At 53.1% G+C, this 17,960-nt stretch overlaps 4 protein-coding genes across 4 annotated transcripts; 3 read left to right on the top strand and 1 right to left on the bottom strand.

Annotated features, from left to right (window-relative positions):
* Nucleotides 1-563: 563 nt before the first annotated feature.
* Nucleotides 564-2,252, top strand: HMPREF1541_05511 (uncharacterized protein; the record flags this gene model as incomplete). The annotated part of the gene is made up of 1 exon (XM_008719851.1): nucleotides 564-2,252. The coding sequence occupies one exon, from the start codon at nucleotides 564-566 to the stop codon at nucleotides 2,250-2,252; it is 1,689 nt and encodes a 562-aa protein (XP_008718073.1).
* Nucleotides 2,253-4,414: 2,162 nt separating this feature from the next.
* HMPREF1541_05510 (uncharacterized protein) lies at nucleotides 4,415-5,745 on the top strand (the record flags this gene model as incomplete). Its single annotated transcript, XM_008719850.1, has 2 exons — nucleotides 4,415-5,188; nucleotides 5,236-5,745. The coding sequence occupies 2 exons, from the start codon at nucleotides 4,415-4,417 to the stop codon at nucleotides 5,743-5,745; spliced, it is 1,284 nt and encodes a 427-aa protein (XP_008718072.1).
* A 598-nt stretch (nucleotides 5,746-6,343) lies between these two features.
* Nucleotides 6,344-14,002, bottom strand: HMPREF1541_05509 (uncharacterized protein; the record flags this gene model as incomplete). Its single annotated transcript, XM_008719849.1, has 1 exon — nucleotides 6,344-14,002. One exon carries the CDS (start codon nucleotides 14,000-14,002, stop codon nucleotides 6,344-6,346), a length of 7,659 nt encoding a protein of 2,552 aa, XP_008718071.1.
* A 457-nt stretch (nucleotides 14,003-14,459) lies between these two features.
* On the top strand, nucleotides 14,460-16,175 carry HMPREF1541_05508 (uncharacterized protein; the record flags this gene model as incomplete). Its single annotated transcript, XM_008719848.1, has 2 exons — nucleotides 14,460-14,476; nucleotides 14,522-16,175. 2 exons carry the CDS (start codon nucleotides 14,460-14,462, stop codon nucleotides 16,173-16,175), a joined length of 1,671 nt encoding a protein of 556 aa, XP_008718070.1.
* Nucleotides 16,176-17,960: the final 1,785 nt, after the last annotated feature.

Here is a 17,960-nt window from a genome sequence, read left to right as displayed (position 1 = left end):
AAACCCCGCGACAATGAAAATATGAATTTGAAAAATCAAGAATCGCTTCCAGGTAAAGGCAATCACAGAATGTCGGCCAGCTATAGGTTTTGCTGCAGCTTTCCATCTGCTCTTATGATGATGGACTACGAAATACACAAGGTAGAGTGACGCTACGTACTTCAAGAAACGTGAGGTATCTCTCTGCCTTCGAAGTGACATCTAAAGCTCTAGGCTGTTGGTGAAGGTTTAATCAACAACTATCCGTATTAACCGGTACCGGAACATCTCTGTCAAGTGAAGACTGTTCTCTCAATCACGCCCCAGCCCCATTGGTTGTTCGCGCTACACCTGCTATTTCTGTCATGATGTTGTTCAGTCCGTTTGTCGAATGGCTCTGCCGATACTTTATCAACTTGTGACCCGAAGACAAAAATGTTCTTTGTTCCACCGCTTTCTTCTCTTTCACAACCTACTTGTGCTATCGGCGTCGACCTTCTACCACCTAGCTTGCTGTGCAACATAACGGTCTCTACGACCAGTTCTGTGAATCTGCTGCCCAATTATGGTCGACATAACGCAAGATGTGCAGCCGACTTCAGAAGTCACAACTTGGTAAGCCCTTCGCAGCTGCTGTCAACAGGACTGATAAATCAAGGCAACCACGCCCCTGGGCAAGCGTGCAGAAGGCCGTACCTTCTAGCATCCCAGAATACCATATTGTGCCTGATTTGAATGAACTGGACAGACAGTGGCGCTGGGCACAACCCGATCTTCTGGAAAAATACAAGCATGAGGTCCGAACCCTCGCAAACGATCCCAACATTTGCCACGCCGGAGAATCGATCTCGAAACCTCGCCGAGTCACTCAGACAGAGGTAGTAGCCAGCGCCGTTAGCATCATCTATGCCCGATTTCCGAAGCTCGCGAACAGCCGAGTAAATCCACCGTTGCCCAGGAAGCCAAAGCGGCCTCGTGCACTGTCTGAGATTGACGTATCGACTTGCTTTGCGGCCGTTCCCGAAACCCAAGGGCAGCCTAAGAGATCGAAGAAGCGGCAGGCTTTAGAGGTTCTGGCTGACGAAGACCCCTCGAGTCCACCATCTGTCATTCCACCCACTAAGAGACACCGTGCCGACAGCGAAAAGGAGAATGACCTTGGGGAGGTTCCTGCACAACCCACCCAGGAGACTTTTCCATACGGTCTGGATATGCCAATGCAGAAGAACCTGCTAACACCCATGAATGTGTCCAGAAAGCAGGTGTCCAAAGAAGACGATGGCCCTGCTCCGCCGCCCGCAAAGAAAGTAAAGCTCGCGATGAGGAACGCTGCACCCACGCGACCAGGCTTACAAGCTGTGTCAAACATGAAAAGCTCAGACCCCCAAAATGTTCACAGCACATCGAGACTCCCAAGTCCAGACACTCAGAACGAGCAAGCGACGAGCGTATTCATGATTGAGGAGTCGACTCACCCGTTGCCACAGGACTCGTTTTCGGATGAATCGTCGTTGTTCGAAGAGATGATGAGTCAGGAGGCTGCACGCATGAACATTGGAGGCTCAGCCAGGGATTCAAACGCAACAAGATACGAAACAGGCAAGCCGATTATGCCAACACCTCTTCACTCGGCTAGTTTGCCGTCATCCTGGGATTGCCGGCCGTCGGCGCGTAGCTCACTCGCAACCGCCGACATGACAGATATCGCTTCCTCGACTACCGCGCCTCGAAGTCTGATCATACCCTTCATTCGTGGCATTCCCCCGTCTATGGATGCACCCAATCACCTCATTCCCAACATCCAGTCAGAGAACCGCATTGTCACCTGCTTCCGTGTGGCAGAAGCGCTGAAACTTCGCTCAAACGCAGCTTCTACTCCACTTTCCATTGACTGTAATGGAAACAAGTTTTCTAGTGTGACAGTCGAGCTGTACGCTCGTATCAAGCTCACGTACCGCTCAGAAACTACGCAAGTGTTCGTGTTTGAAGACATCTTCTTCCCCAACAAGCCTCCTTACTTACGCGGGGTCCACCAGTCATGGCAGCAGTGCAAAACCGATGCTGCATCTATTCTCGGCGAGAATGTACTGCAGGACGCGGAAGGAGGTCATTTATGCAGAGCTATCGTTCGTCTCAACACCAGTGTGCCACGGAATCTGAATGAAATGATTGAAGGATGTGTACTGAGCGTGCGTGCAGCTGACTGGGGCGAGATCAAACATGTGAGAGGAATTGTGGATCCGAAATGTCTGAATGTATCGATATCTTCTTAATGCGGTAGTAACAGTTGCTAGTACCGAGAAGACGTAGAACAGCGACATGATGAAGTGCTGTGGTCAGTCTATGGACGCCTATGTTGTTGCTAGAGATGGATCAAAAGTTGATGCATGCTTCCTGTCCGTGGCGTTCGCCGCTAATTCTTGTCACAGCTTAGCTTCAAATCCAATAAGTTAGAACACCACAAGGCGTACGAAGCCTGCCAGCTCGTATTTATGCTCTGAAACCCAGGCCCACTCCCATTATTTCGATCCCTTATAGTAGTTACTGGCAGCATCGTCCCACTAGATTCTTATCCCCTCTCACAGAGCTCGAGAGCGAGCCACCACAGGCCGCAGCGCTTCTTGCCGCAATGCCCAGAGACAACTGGTGCACAAGACCCTCACCGTTTCCCATTGCCTGACATCAAGCGGCGGCTGGAACGGGGACTGAGAACCACAGTTTTGGCGCTTCCCCTACTTTTCAGCTTCGTCTAGTATCTGGGCTACTACTATGGCGCATGGAAGAGAATTGCGGGTTTGAAACGACATACCTGGCGGAAACAGCCAACGTCCTACCACCACGACCGTGAGGCTGTGATTGAGCCAGAGCAGGAGCTCGGAGACGTAGAGAAGTAAGGCGTAGGGGTTATTGTCGCGACTATTGACGCTTCGTCGGTGAGTTCGCGGGACCAGATGTAGGTGAGGGGAGGCAGCAGGAGGAGTTGTTAGGAGACGAAGGTCTTGAAGGAGGTATCTGGTGGGGTTTCGCGCCGCCGGCGCCGTCGGTGATGCATCGATAGAGGTATTGTCGGTTCCTGCGAGATCGACGGGGCGGCACTTGGAAGGTGATGTTGTCGGAGTGTCCGTAGACATAGTTGTGCGTTGGAGGGAGAAATGAAAGTTGGGTCGCAGCACCAGGCCAGTAGGTGCAGGTCGCGTCATACATGGCCTGAGCAGCACGAGGTTACACAAAGGCCAGTGCGGGTTATCAGGCTGCGACTTCCACGCTCTCGTTCTCCCTCAAGCACCACATGCGCGCGAGATGCAGGGCGCCGCCGCCGCCAATCAAGCCTGCTCGACGGCTGCTGGTCGGCTAGCTCGCCGCACCTCACCTGCGAGAGATCAGAAGCAGAAGCCTGGGTTGCGCTTCGGTCTGTGCGTTGACAGCGGTAGATGTCTAGAATAGTTGATGTTGGCTCCATCTCGCTCCCTTTTCGCGTGGTGGCCCTCCACGAAGCATGCCAAGATAGACTTTCGTTCACTGCCTGAGAGTGGGTCCGAGCGAGAGCCAACTAGGAGGCCGCAGAATACGGAGTGATGTATTTCTTCTTCCTCTTAATATCGTCTTTATTCCTGCTCGACGCTCTCGCGAAGTCAAGACATGTTTGACGGTGAACTTTTATCAAGAAATGGTCGCGATTCTGAAATATTACTTGCGGTCTAGATTCGCAGTGGACGATGACTGCTCTGCATGAATCCATGGGCAGCAGACCAGTCTCCCTTTGGGCTGCAGAAACCCACGATCCCTCGCAGCGAGGTGTCTGTGGATGCTCTCCATGGAAGAGACGATGCAGAAACTCTCCAGATACATCCAACAAGCCCCTCGTCAAGATGCCAGGGCGAAAGATACTTGGCACCGATTTCCGACCCCACGTCCAGGCCCTTTGATTGCCTTGAGGCTGAAACATGCGAGGATCGACATCCCTGTCCATGAACCGTCGATCGCGAGATTGCTTCGGCGGACCTGGAGCAATTCGCGTCCTGGAGAACGTTTTTATTGCTCAAGATCACGCCGACTGCTCGAAAGTCCAAGTCGATGCAACACCAGACATCCCAGGACAGCGAAAAGGTACGAAAGTGTTGGTGAACCAAAATCAATCTCCGTTCCCGGTACTTAGCCACAGGCCCGGCCCCGCCCTTGATGCCAAAAACAAACAAGGCGACCAGTTCTCAAACGTGGAGCCAAACTCTCTGAGCCGGGATACCCTCTGAGATGCCTGTTACATGCGGAGAAAGAGCTCCCACGAATCTCGTAAACCAAACCTTGTGATGGACAACGACTGCTACTTCAAGCTCTCACCAGATCCCTCTGCGACATCGCCGGTCTCCCAGTCATTCATTCGTTTGTCTCCTCGCACTTCGATTCTAGTCGTTCATTTCGACCGGCCTCGACCATCATGCTTCGGGCTGCCGTTTATTTCTCGCTTATCTCTCAAGCTTTCGCTTGGCTCCCAGGCGAGCATAAGCAGATCATCGGTCGGGATGGGGTCGATCTTTTCAATCGCAGCAGTCTTCACGAGGCTGGCCTCCTCAATAAGCGCTTCCTACCTTCTGACTACGGCAATGACAAAAATGCCATTCGCGGCGTCAACTTAGGTTCACTGTTCATTCTGGAGAATTGGATGTCCAGCACTGTCATGGGCTCCTGGGGTTGCAACACCAAGTCCGAATTCGACTGCGTCTCGTCGCTGCCCAGTCAAGACGATGCCAACAGCAAGTGGGCCCAGCACTGGCAGAACTGGGTTTCGGCTGAGGACTTCGAACGCATGAAGGACTACGGACTCAACACTGTCCGTATTCCAGTCGGTTACTGGTTCCTCGAGAGTATAGTGAACCCCAGCGAGCACTTCCCCCAAGGCGGAGAGAAGTATCTCGATCAAGTCGTGGGTTGGGCCAGGGACGCTGGGCTGTATACGATTATCGTTCTGCACGGCGCGCCTGGTGCCCAGGCCACTGACGCCTTCACTGGTCAATACAACCCCAGCCCCGGCTTCTACGACGACTACAACTACGACCGTGCCGGCAAGTGGTTGGAGTGGATGACCGAGAAGATCCACAATGACGAAGCCTACAAAGGCACCGTCGGCATGCTCGAATTGGTCAACGAGCCAGAACGAACATTTGACAGCAAATACCCTGACGCACAGCAGAATACCGAGAGTATGAACAAGGTAAGGTTTTTGCCCACCTCCTTCGCACCTCGGTCTGACTTTCCCAGAACTACTACCCCGACGCCTGGTCACGCATCCGCAACAAGGAAGCCTCCCTGAACGTCGCCGCCAACGACCGCGTCCACATCCAGATGATGAACGAGAAATGGGGCTCCGGCGACCCCAAGCAGTCCCTCACCGACCTCACCTTCGCCGCCTACGACGACCACCACTACATCAAGTACGCGGGCCTCCCCACAACGAAATCCGCCTATCTGCAAGAAGCCTGCACGACGGACCGCAGCGGCAACTGGCCCGTCTTTGTCGGCGAGTGGAGCCTGTCAGTCGACAGCTCCGTGGAGAACACCGACGACTGGAAGCCCGATCACGACGTTGACTTTTACAAGAAGTTCTGGGCCGCGCAGGTCATGAGCTACGAGAAGACGGCGGGCGGGTGGATCTTCTGGAGCTGGAAGACGACGGGCTTGAATGACCCGCGCTGGGACTATCAGATGGCGGTCGACCGGGGGATCATTGATCGGAATCCCGACACGGCGTACGATGTGGGGGCGTGCTAGGAGAGCGTGCCTGACGAGAGCGTCGCCGCTTCATGTGAGGCGCCTCTTTGGGCCGTCACGGTGGTCGCGCTGCTTCCGCACCTGGCGCTAGGCTGTCTTTCTTTTGTGAGACTATAGGGGCATGGCTTTCTTTGCATGCGTTTCTTCATGCAGCGAAACAGGGAAACGTAGGCCAATTGAATTGGTTGACAACGCCTTTAGACTTGGGATAAAGCTGCCTGGGGACTTCACCATGTTTACCTCGACCAAACTGCTGGCAATCCTACGAGCAGGCTGTATCCAGTGGTACCAGACGCAGGGTGTTGCGGTTCGGAAAAGCAGGGGACGGTCTTCTTGTCAAGTTATCGTTTGTCATCACGAGCGTTTGCCCATGCTCGAGTCGCTGGCCATTCATTGACCTTGTTTACACAATGTCTAAAATCGCAGGCATCTCATATGCTTCGCTAGTCATCAAGCCCAATCTGTCACACTATGTAATCTCCAGAACCCCAACCCATAACACCGGACACGCAGACGTAACTCCTGATTCATGCATTTTAATTATCCCATTGGGCAACCACTGCTGCCATGGTGTTCGCATGCACAAGCACAAGCACAATCACCAACCTCTCGCCTTCCTTCTCACCCCAAACTGCTGCCCGATCTCCCTCTTGCGCTCCTTCTTCCTGTCGCCCTTCTTGCGCTTTAGGCGCGCCGCTGCCTCCGGGTCAGCCACACGCTCGATCACCCGCTTCCGGCGCCTCTCCTCGCGCCTCTCCTTCGCCACACGGGAGGCGACCGTCATGGCTTTGATGTACGCTTCGTCGCCTACCTTCTCTTGGATGGCGTTCATGGCGTCCTGCGCGGCAGTGACGAGGCCTTCGTACGTCCTGGCAAAGGTGGGGTCGGCGGAGTGCGGCGTGCCCGCGGAGGTGGAGGTGAGGTGGATGAGTGGTAGCAGGAGTGTGGAGAGCGTGGTGGGCGCGAGGGATGAGTCGTTCAGGTGCGGGAGAAGTGTTGTGAGGACATAGAGTGCCGCGACTTTGGGGAGGAAGGCGCCGGTTGTCATCGTGGTCGTCTCACGTCGCAGGGCGAAGGACAGCTGGTCCAAAATATACTGCGTTGCTGGAATTGAGCTGGTGGCGTGATTGATCTCCTCCTGCCCCTCGTTTTCGATCTCGTCTAAGGACTTATCGGCGTTGCTGTTGAGTGGTATGGTCAGACCGTTGATGCTTGAGCATCTTCCAAGGAAGACCATGATCGGTACGATCTCGTCGTTGAGCTTAGCGTCTTCTTGATTCAACCTCAGGATCCTTACGCAGGCTCGCAGTGGTTGTTGCAAGGACGCTGCGTCCCAGCGGAGCCCGTATGCATTGGCGAGTGGAATTCTCGACCACGCTTTCGAGTCGCAGCTTTCCAGGAAAGATCTGACGAGTGCAGCTGCTTTGTGCCTTATTCGCAGGCCGCGATGAGACAGAAGAGCTCTTACCGAGGCCCAAATGCTCTCGGCATTGGTCGAGAGCACTGCAGCTGGTCGGGCCTCTGTTAGTATGGAGAGGAGATCAAGAGCTGCACATTGCAGATCAACCGCATCGTCCTCCAACGCTGCTGACAGCAGCAGTCCACCGATCCTCGTTCGACATAGCTGGACTTGGTCGTTATTGCCCTTTTCAGTGACTCTGAAAAGGATGCCGAACGCCTGAAGCGCAAGCTTAATGAGTGATGTGTTCTCATCCTGCTCCAGCCAGCCTTCCAGTGGCCCAAGCATCTCTTTCATTCGTTGTTGATCCGCCTTGACGAATATCTGGCCAAGTAGTGCGCCTGCCAGCTCGCGACACTCACCGTGTTCATCATTTGCCAAGCGGAGAACGACGGGCACGAAGAAGGCAGCAACGAGCTGCTGAGCCGAGTCGCCAGAAATCTTTTTCAGAAGCATGCTCATAGCTTCCATCACTGACTGCCGGCCTTCCGGATAATCGTAGTCAAGGTTCTTGACGAGGAACTTCTGCTGTTTGCTCCATCTGCTCGGCTTCTGGGGATATTCGACCAAGAAGTGAACGTAGACACCTCTTGCAACGTCTCTGGCCTCACGACCTTGGCTCGTTACCATCGTAGCGGCGATCTTGTCGACAATATCGTAAACTTCTGGAAGATCATACTTCCGTGCAAGAACAGCCCGGATGAAGTTGAAAGTTACACCTTGTCGACTGGGATCGTCCATATCCGGCGTGATTCTTTTGAGTATCTCAACCACGTCAGAGTCGCGAACCTTGACGTTCTTCCTTTCTCGCAGAACGGCTGCAACAAGCTTGAGAGCTGCCTGCGCTACTTCTTCGTCTGTGCTGGTACAATTCTTCACAATCTTTACAGCCTCTGCAGCGTAAAGAGGGCAGTTGCTGTCCAACTCCGGCATACGCAGCTTGACTATGGCAGACAGCAGTCTCAAGGCGGACTTTTGAACGTCTTCTTGGCCCTCAATGAGTGCATCACCTATGACTGGCAGAAAACCGTGAACGTTCTCCGGAGTCAGCAGTTCATTATGCTTGACTAAAGCTGACCGCACTAGGTCGATTGCAAATCGCGCCACTTTGTAGACCATCGATGAGGCGGAGCCGACAGCACGAGAAGCAGGACCCTGGACGAGGAAGCGCTCCCGGTTGCGCTCATTATTGGTCTTCGCCTGAGGGATAGGAGCGGGCTTCTCCTTATAGAAGTTCTGTATCGTGTGATATGCGAACACCAGTAATCCTCGCTCATTTGCGGCAGGGTTATGACCAACCCCAATGCCGATGCGATGAAGCAACTTGTCGACATCCTGGACTTGTTTCGACCGAAGTGATCCGGTGAGTAGCGCTGTTATGGGCTGAATCAAAAGTTTCAGGTGATCGAGGCCTGTGCACCGGGAAATGAGTTCCATGGAGTCGAAGCTCTTTTTGCTCTTGACCTCCTTCATCTCGCTGACGTAGTCCTCATTGTCTTTCTCTTGACCCACAGTGCCAAAGATATCGTCCATGATGACCGATGTCAGATCGCTAGTGCAGTAATCCAGATCCGAAAGGCCTAGGCTTGGCGATAGCTTGACCAGAATGGAATGCAGAGTATATGAGAGCACGTGTAGTTGGTAGCCACGCTGCAGCGCTGATCTCATCTGCCGCAGTACGAATTGGACGCTTCCAGAGCCCAGTAGTCCAATGATTTCGACAAGTACCGCCCGTCCAGCATCGCGTGATTCTTGTGCTCGGCTCTTGAGAACGTTTGCAACATCCAAGACAACAGGCGCCGATAGAATTTGGCCTTCTTCAAACGGCAGCAGCTTGATTAATTTGATCGCAACTGTCGCAGCAGGTAGCCTAGCGCTCATCTCTCTTTCGTCTCTGTAGTGCACAAAGTCTGCTAGTTTCGAAAGTAGTTGCTCCCTGACTTCTTCAGCAACCACATCGGAGGGCGGAAGCGATCTTGCAAGATGTGACACATTGCTCGGTGGATCACGCGCGATAACATCCTGTTGAATCCGAGCCTCCAACAAAGCGTCAGCTGCATGCGATAGCATCTTGATCGCGGTCTTCTGAGCTTGTTCTTCACCCTGAAGATCGGTTTTGTATTGTTTGAAAATGCCTTTGAACTGTTTCCACTCGGTCCATTGCAGAAGCACTTTCATAGCCAGGAGACTCTGGCCCTTGGTCCCTTGGGTCGAATCGTCCGGCGACTGATCACGAATGAAATTTTGAAGGAGGGGAACAAAGACTTGTACAATATTGGCGGCACTAATGGCCCCTTTTTCCGTTTCCACAACGAGACGCCTGATAGCCCTGAGGCGCCTGTGCTGCTGAATGTGCAAGATGTTGGAGAAAAACGACGCTTCCTCGTCATTGTCAACAAGCAGCGGCTTCATGTTACTCAGGCGAGGCTCGTCGAGGTATTGAACCAGAAGACCAAACAGTGACACCATGTCGGCGCGAACAACCTCGGAATCATGTGTAAGACCCTTTTGAAGCGCTGGCAGGAGCGTTCCGTGTATCATCTGCGAGACAGCGGTCGAGGAGTCCGGTGCTGCACGCTTGATGAAGCCTCGCATCGAAGACACGGCATTTGATCTGATAGAAAAATCTTCATCACGACAGAAGAAAAGGAGGTTGTGCATGACGGGCTTCCAAGCTCTTACGGTGTCTTCCCTGATCTCTAGAATCGAGGTCTCCTGGAATGCAGCGAGACGACGGTCGAAGTCGACGTTGTCTAGACGTTCACTGGACATTGCGTTGAGGCCTCGACATATTTCTGACGCAACTCTCAGCCGGTCGTCCCTCTCTGTCATGGTCTCAAGAGCGTCACAAAGCGTTATCCGGTTCGGTCTGTCTTTGAAATAATTAAAGAGCGAGGAGACCGAGTCGAGGAGCTTATCGAAGACAGGGCATTCCATAGTTCCACCAGAAGACCTAAGTAGCGCGTGGATTGCCTTCAAAAGGCTGGCTTTGACGACCGGAGATAAGCGATGCTTGGATGAGGCCAGGAGATCGACTAGGAGGGCAGTGACCGCATCCTTGTGACTAGATGAGGTTGTGAGGGGTGCAAGTTCAAGCAACACTGCGGTGCTGGCTTGAAGCACATCAGTTGCCGGTGCTGAGCTCAGGAGTGAAGTCATGCTTTGCAGAATCATCGGTACTTGTCGCTGCAGCACAACGTTCGAAGTAGGATCAGAACCACTTTTCTGGGCATTGTGAAGCAGCTGCAGTAACATGTCGTTCAAGATGAAGGCCTTGACAGCTGGTTTCGTCAAAGGGCTGCCTAGGGTTTCCCACGTGACCGGCAAGAACTGATGATCATAATCGGTGAGGAACAAGATGAATTTTGGGGACTGACACCAAACTGCAAGTAGTCGTAGCAGGGTTGATACCGCCTGAGAGTTCTCTGCAGCGAATGCCTTCATGCGTGGTGTAATGACTCTTGCGAACAATGGCCGTATGTAGGGCTGCCAAACAATGTCGCTTGAGGTTTCGAATATCATGGTCAAGCACTGAATGCCATTCTTTCGTATATTGCGTTCGAGGCTGTTGGAGTTCCCAGATGGACTATCTGTCAGCAATGATGACCGTAGTATACAGTATAGTAGTGGCTCCACGACGTGTTTGCCGAATGAGGCGAACTGGCTTTGCAGCGTCTCCAGAAGAGATAACATCATCCGCACGAAGCCGTATCTCTGATCTGGAGAAGTGATTTCACGGTGCAGAAGCTCATCACTAAAAGTATCATCATGGCCAAGCGTGATGTCTTTGAGCTTTCCAAGCGATATGTTGAGGAAGAGGATGACTTCGGCCTCGTCCATGCGGAAGAGCATTCGTAGAAGAGTATTTCTTCGCGATTGTTGAGAGCCATATGATCCAGATCGACCAACGATGAGCCCATAAATGAGCCTGAGGAGTACCGGCAAGACCGTCGACCGCTCATCGGGCTTGACTATGTTCTCCTCGGATTCAGCATTGAGCATGATACCAATGTCAGCACTTGGTATTTTCTCCTCGATGATCTTCATGAGCATGGTCTCATGCTTCAGAAGTGTAGCATTCTTCCATCGCAGAATAGCAAGCAATGCTTGTTTCCGGATGTCTGCGTTGCCGTTGCTCAATAGATCGAGCAGCTTATCGTAAACCTCTGCCGATCGGAACAGTACTCGTGGGTTCTGAAAATTGGCAAACAAAGTGACAAATAGCTTCCGATCAGCTAGAGACCAGCCTGCCTCGGTTATGTCAGGACTGAGTGTTTCTGACGAATCGGAGGACTCAGCATGCTCGGTGCCGTCGTTGGTTGTGCGTGTGAATTGGGCTGCAAGAAATATGGGTGAGAGTAGTCTGGATCGCCGCTCTACGATCTCGATCATCTCCATGAGAGCATGTAGCGCAAGACTGCGACTCTTTGGCGGTGCTTTGATAGTCTCCAATTTGTGTGCGTCTTTCGCCATTGCCTCCATCCGGTCGGTGGGACTCTCATAGAGATCTGAAACCTCGTTTAAAACCAATTCGATCCGGACTGAGTTGGCATCTTGAAAAATAGAATGTTGCTGCGGCGCCACATGCGGTGCGGACGCCACTGCCGCACTTTCCACAGGCTGCCGTAGCCATGAGCCCAGAATGTCGAGAACCGTATCCTCCAGGGGTGTATTGACGATCATGTCGCCCAAGGCCCGGCTCAAGTCTTTTCGAGTTTGGTCGTGGTAATTCTGTAGCATTCCCAAGCAGAAATATGGGATGACGGTTGCCAATAACTTGTCATCTGGACGGGCCTTTTGACGTTGGGGTAGTCTTCGCAATAACATGGATATGCTTCGTGCGTTAGAAGGAAGATAGGGAATCCGGAGAATCTCGATGAGCGAGTCGAGAGTATCTCTCAGCCAAGGGCCATTTGACCGACTTCCCAAAGTCTGAAGAAGTAGAAGAGACTGCTCGCGAAAAGCTTCCGATGGAGCCAACAAGTTATCTGTTAGACTAGCGACGATGCGCATTCGTGCTGGCTCTGCCAGGGAGTCAGTGACCTCGTACAAAGACGCGAGTCGATTGCAACCACGGAGAAAAGGCAAAAGACGGAGACAGGAACGTGGTCCTAGCATCAGCTGTTCCCATAGCACGGCCGCATCGGTGTGAGTTGGTGATAGCGCAATGTATGCCTCGATCAGCCAGCCTACTGAAATACGACGGCTGCTGTCCATATTGGGGTCAGCTGCATCCAACGCCGCGACTATCCGCAGATGCATGGCATCTGAGATCACTCTTTTGAAGTCACGGTTGACTGGGAAGCGAACAACGTGAGGCAATCGACAAAATGATGCGAGCAGTACGCTGGGAATAGCTGCGTCGCCGGAGAGTCGATCGAGTATCCGTTGATCCCATATGCTCGCTGATTCGAGGCGTTCGGGCCCAGTCATACCACGTTCATTGAGTCGATCAAGCGCAAAGATCAGACCAGCCTCGTCTTCGGAAAACCTCGACACAATGTACTGCTGGAGACGCGGTAACAACAGGTCTCCAAACCTCTCTTTGCCTAGATCAGCGGTCACGGTGCAAAAGCTGAAGAACTGTGTCGGTGTCAACTGCTTGGTTGAGATATCAAGCAGCCGTGCCGCGAAGGGAAGAAGCTGATCCATCGGCGCGTATTGCAGCAGCAAGGCAACTAGGACTTGAACTTGCGGCAGTAATGCTCCAGGCGGCTCTTCGGGATGGTTCTCGGCAAGGGCGACGGCAACAGACAGGACTTCCTTCCATTGAGAAATACGAGTCGCTTTCCATGCTCCCAAAATAGTACGGAGCCACTCTACGGCAAGGTCCAGGCGTTCGTCGTTCCTCGCGGCCAATGCATCCGAAGTAAAGTTGATAATTGCAGAAACGACAGGCTCGAAGCTTGAGCTGTCCGTTTGGTGCACCAGACCAATCAACACCCCTTGCACGGTCCTCCTCGGGTTATATGACGCTCTTGTTGATGCCACAGTCTCAAGCAAACAGTTGATAACCGATTGGGCTCCAGAGTGTAGCTCGGCATCGACCCCGAGGCAGCTTTCGACGAGAAGAAACTTAATTCCGTAGTCAGAGCCTTCGCCCGAGCCGCTTTCCACTTCTAAGAGCTCATTCAGAGCCAATGTGAGAGGAGCTTTTCTTTTTGGATATGCGATGGCGGCTTTACGCATCAGGAACGCAAGCGACTCGGCAGAGAAGCGTGAGATATACTCTTTGCGAGCGGAGAGGTACGGACGGAAGATTCTGAGTAGAGGCCGGAGATCTTGCACAAGAAGGCGGGAGAGGTACTTGAACATCCATGCGAGGCAGGTGAAGCACCATTCGACGACGTCGGAACCATCCTGGGTAGCCGCAACATCTGCCACAAGTGATACAACTCGTCCAAAGTATTTCTCAAACTCTTGACCCAGATCGTGAGCGAATTGTGCAGTCAGATCAAGCAAAGGCTCCAATGCTAAAGAGTCTTTCTTCTCAATATGCTGGACCAGGAGCTCGAAGACGAGGTCGGCATGGTGCAAAAGTTGAGGGAGGGTCTCTGAGAGAGGGCTGGCGCTGCGGAGGAAGCTACCGAAGGTTACCGTGAGGTTGAGCGAGGACCACTCTTCTAGAGCAGTTCGGAAGTAACTCTGTGATAGATCCGAAGATTCATCGATTGCGCTTCGGCCGCGAACAGTGTGTATAGGATCGATCTTGAGACGTGCGATGCGCTTGCTAAAAGGTTCGAAGACATGTTTGTTCGTAGCGGGCGTGCCCTTCGCCTTGCGCGACGACCTGAACATTTTGCTGAGCGATGGTGCGGCAACACAGAGCCGCTACCGGAGTATTTAGTGCATTATGATGCAGCCCAAGATGTGCAGCGAGTTGGGTTGGCAGCCACGCATCTGAGAGACATTTGAGCAGGCAGTGATTTCGCCGTCGGAGTCGCCTACAACATTTTTTTGGATCCCCGCAGCGCTAGAAGTGCCGATCACCTCCTTGATTGAGTTAGACCCGAGACGTCAGCCTTGCCGCTTGGCATGTAGCCTTGTCTCGAAGTTGAGATCAGATTTAGATGAGTGAATGATCATGCTTGCGGCGCCTTTACATAAGGGTCGAAGTATTTGCGATCTGCTACTTCTTCCCATCCTAACGCACTCATGATGCCTACAGCTACCAGCGCTTAGGACAGATCACGCTTTGACAAGGGAAGGTGAAGAATCCCTAGTGCAAACCACTGAGCCCTGTTTCGTTCACGCGATGGGCGTAGCCAAGGTGTAAGTCAAGTCCTTGGGTGCAAATTCTGGGCTAATTGTATATAGTCTGGTGGTTGGTGCTCTGCAGGGACAGCTCCAAAAAGGTCTCAGCAAGATCAACAAAGCCTGTGATAAGCAAGCTTTAGACATCGCTCTCATCGTCGGCGATGTTTTTGGCGAGGGCGAGTCCGCTGATGCAGAACTTGATACCTTTCTCAGCGGAGGCATTACGCTGAGCAGGCCGACATACTTCACCGTTGGAGACCGACCACTGCCAGCTAAAGTAATAGAACGCCTAGAGAGCTCAGACGAAGTCGTCCCGAATCTCAGGTACTTGGGACGAAAAGGTACACTCACCACGTCCGAGGGGATCAGAATCATCTCAGTTGGCGGACGCCTTATCGAGGACGAAGCTTTGCCTGTCCAGAGTCTTGGCAAGTATGAGCCTCGTTTCCGTGATCAGGAAGCGAAGAGCCTAGGAGGTGCTCATTCGGCTCACATTCTCCTTACCAACCAGTGGCCAGCCAACATCGCTCGACTCTCCAACATCGAAGTACCAGAGGGTGTGGACGCCGATGCTGGCGTGCAGTCACTTGCGAGACTTTGCCAGACTCTTCAGCCTTGGTATCACTTCTCTTCAAGTCCAGCCGGGGCCTGGAATCGCGAACTCTTCAAACAGCCACAAGAATATGGCTCATTAGAAGAAGCAAAGCTTACAAGATTCCAGAGTAAAGCAAGCGTGGATCACGGCAAAGGCTGGCACTATGCATTCTCCATCGACACATCGAAGCCCCCATCGGCCGACGAGTGGACCGAGCAGCCTTTCCTCAGCGGCTCACCTCCGCGCAAGAGAGCGCGTCCGGCTGAATACGACAAACCTTCTGATCGGGACTTCAAGGAGCGTGGCGGAGGCGGCCGAAGATCCAAGCGACCTCGCATTAATCCCGATGATTGCTTCATGTGCATGGGTCGAGAGAACTTCAAAGACTACCTTGTGGTATCCATTGCTGACCACAGCATTGTTACTGTCATGCGAGGGCCTTTGCCTCAGCCGAAGACATTCCCGCAGCTGTCGTTCACTGGTCACACCATGATCATCCCCTTATTCCATGCGGCTGATGAAGCGGCTCACGGACTACGCACTCGAGAGGAAATGTCAAAGGAGTTCACGGAGATGAACCAGTATCGTAAGGCTCTGAACAAAATGATCGGGGCCAAAAGCAGTGGTGAGCTTGGTGCAGTCTGCTACGAGGTCAACCGGACCGGTATCAGGCATTTCCACTGGCAAGTGGTGCCCATTCAAGCAGAGAAGATTCGGCGTCGATTGGTGGACGGGGCCTTCAAGCTGGCGAGGGAAAAGTACAAGCACGAAGCATTTCAGGACTGCGACCCTGATCAGCTCCTGGAACAGAGAAGCGATTTCTTCCGGGTGTGGACGTGGACGCCTTCTGCCGATCCGGTGGAGAGAGCCGATCAAGAGGCCAACGGTAATGGCGGCGAAGGTGGTGTGACAACCTCGATGTTCTTCTCCATTCCTGGAAACGCGAGGTTCAGCGTCAACTTTGGTCGAGAGGTCATGGCGGGGTTGCTGCAGTTAGAAGACCGGGTGAACTGGCAAGATGCAATGCTGCCAAATGAGGCCGAAGAACGCCAGGCTGAAGAAGCCGATGCGCAGGGTCTCAAAGACGACTTTGGCGACTTCGATACCGCAATGCAGTAGGCTGGTAGCTGCGAATGGCCGATGTCTAGCGGTGAAGTGCATTGGCCTTGCTTTCACAAACGATTTTGTTGCAACGTAAATAGTTAATTGGCGGCAAGCGAGCTGTAGGGTAGGCGCAGGGCAGCCTGGAAAGCCAATGCTCCCTTGCCTGGAATGCAACTGCATCGAATATGTCTCACCTGCACCTGCACCTGCTTCCCTCTGCGGTAGTCCTGCACGATCTCCTTGCCTACTACCTTGACTGTCACGACGATACCCATGAAACGATGGCCCAGCACGAATGTCATTGCCGACCGACAGTGATTATCTACCAAGTCTCCGTTTCGCCAGATGCTGCGATGATGTGCACCGCATATGTTCAAAGTTCGAAGACGCTTCGGTTGCACAGATCTGGCAGCTCGCAGCCACCGCATCACCTCGAGCAGTACCGCGTCTTCAGGCTCGATCAAGAAAAGGATACAACAAATGTTTGGAAGAGATGCAGACCCATCAAAGACCACACAAAATCCCCATACTACCAGACTTTTACGAAGCCCTGCCTGAGAACACTAGGCGAAGCAGCGCTGTTCCCTCGATCACGCCTCCGTCTACCAGATCTGGGCACCTAGCCGCAGATCCGAAAAATCGATCAAGCCCCGGTCGAGTACCATGAGGTCGACGGCGTGCATCAGGGGCTAAACCGAAGTTTCGCGCCCTCAGTAAGGCGGGAAGCCGGCTAACGCAGGTACCAAAGCAAAAGTCGCCACATCCCTGCAGATTCACTACCCCTGAGTCCAAGCCACATGCAGCTCAAGCAAGCGATACTGGACATGCCGCACTGCCCGCCTTCGCTGTCCAGATTACAGTACAACGATATGGCATGAGATCAAGTCGTCTGGGCCCCACGACCTCTGTTGACGCAGAAATGATCGTCTGTTTGCTCTATTCCCATGCGATGGACCACTAGCCCTGGAAGCGAGAGACAAGCATCATCTACGATAAAATTGGCACTGACAAGCGAAGAGCTTGGTAAACCTTGGTTCTCATTTCAGATAGGTCGTTGGGAGAACTGAGACAGCTCAAACCGGGGCACTCGCTGAGAATAGCCCAGAACTCGCCTTATTGCAGCCTATCAGCAGCTAGGGAAATCATCAGCGGCTCCCGCGCGGCTGACACAGACGAGACTACTCCCCGCATCATGCTGCGATTCTAATTTCCCATGCCTCGTCAGAAAGCCACGTCAAAGACAAGCACACCAGCATTACGAGCCGTTGAGCCTGCCTGTGTGCTATTGAGAGCTGTTGAAATCGCCTACCAACCGGTGCTTTGATGGGTCTGGGATCCACGGTAGCCAGCTTTCGAGCTCTCTGAGTTTCTCCGATGCGAGGGATACGTATGGAGCACCTCCTATCCACCATGCAGGAGGGTTTCGACGGTAGTCCTCGAACACGACGACTCATCCCCCACGAGATTGGGAGCTCCAGCCGCCAAAGCTTCGGTTGGGGCTAGGTTGTGCTTCGATTGTTCCTTATTTTTAAGGTCTAAACTTTCCATCCGTCCACGCCGTATGTGAGGCGTGGCGCGTCTCGACAATGATGACTGGGTGTCGCGGTTCCATCTGTGTCCACAGGCGGCCGGAGTTGATGTCGACCTGCGACCATCATGCACGCTTCTGGATAGGAGCGGCCATGTCTCGCCTGACTTGCTGGAGATGAACTCTTCCCATACGAAGTCAGCCTACCGGTCAGGGCGTCCTTCAAAACCGCCTTTCGATCCTCCATGTTTGTCCATCTCGTCTGTCGTTCC

Source organism: Cyphellophora europaea (genome assembly GCF_000365145.1).
Source record: "Cyphellophora europaea CBS 101466 unplaced genomic scaffold supercont1.5, whole genome shotgun sequence".
In the NCBI taxonomy this organism is placed as follows: Eukaryota; Fungi; Ascomycota; class Eurotiomycetes; order Chaetothyriales; family Cyphellophoraceae; genus Cyphellophora; species Cyphellophora europaea.
This window is presented reverse-complemented; position numbering and strand designations above follow the sequence as displayed.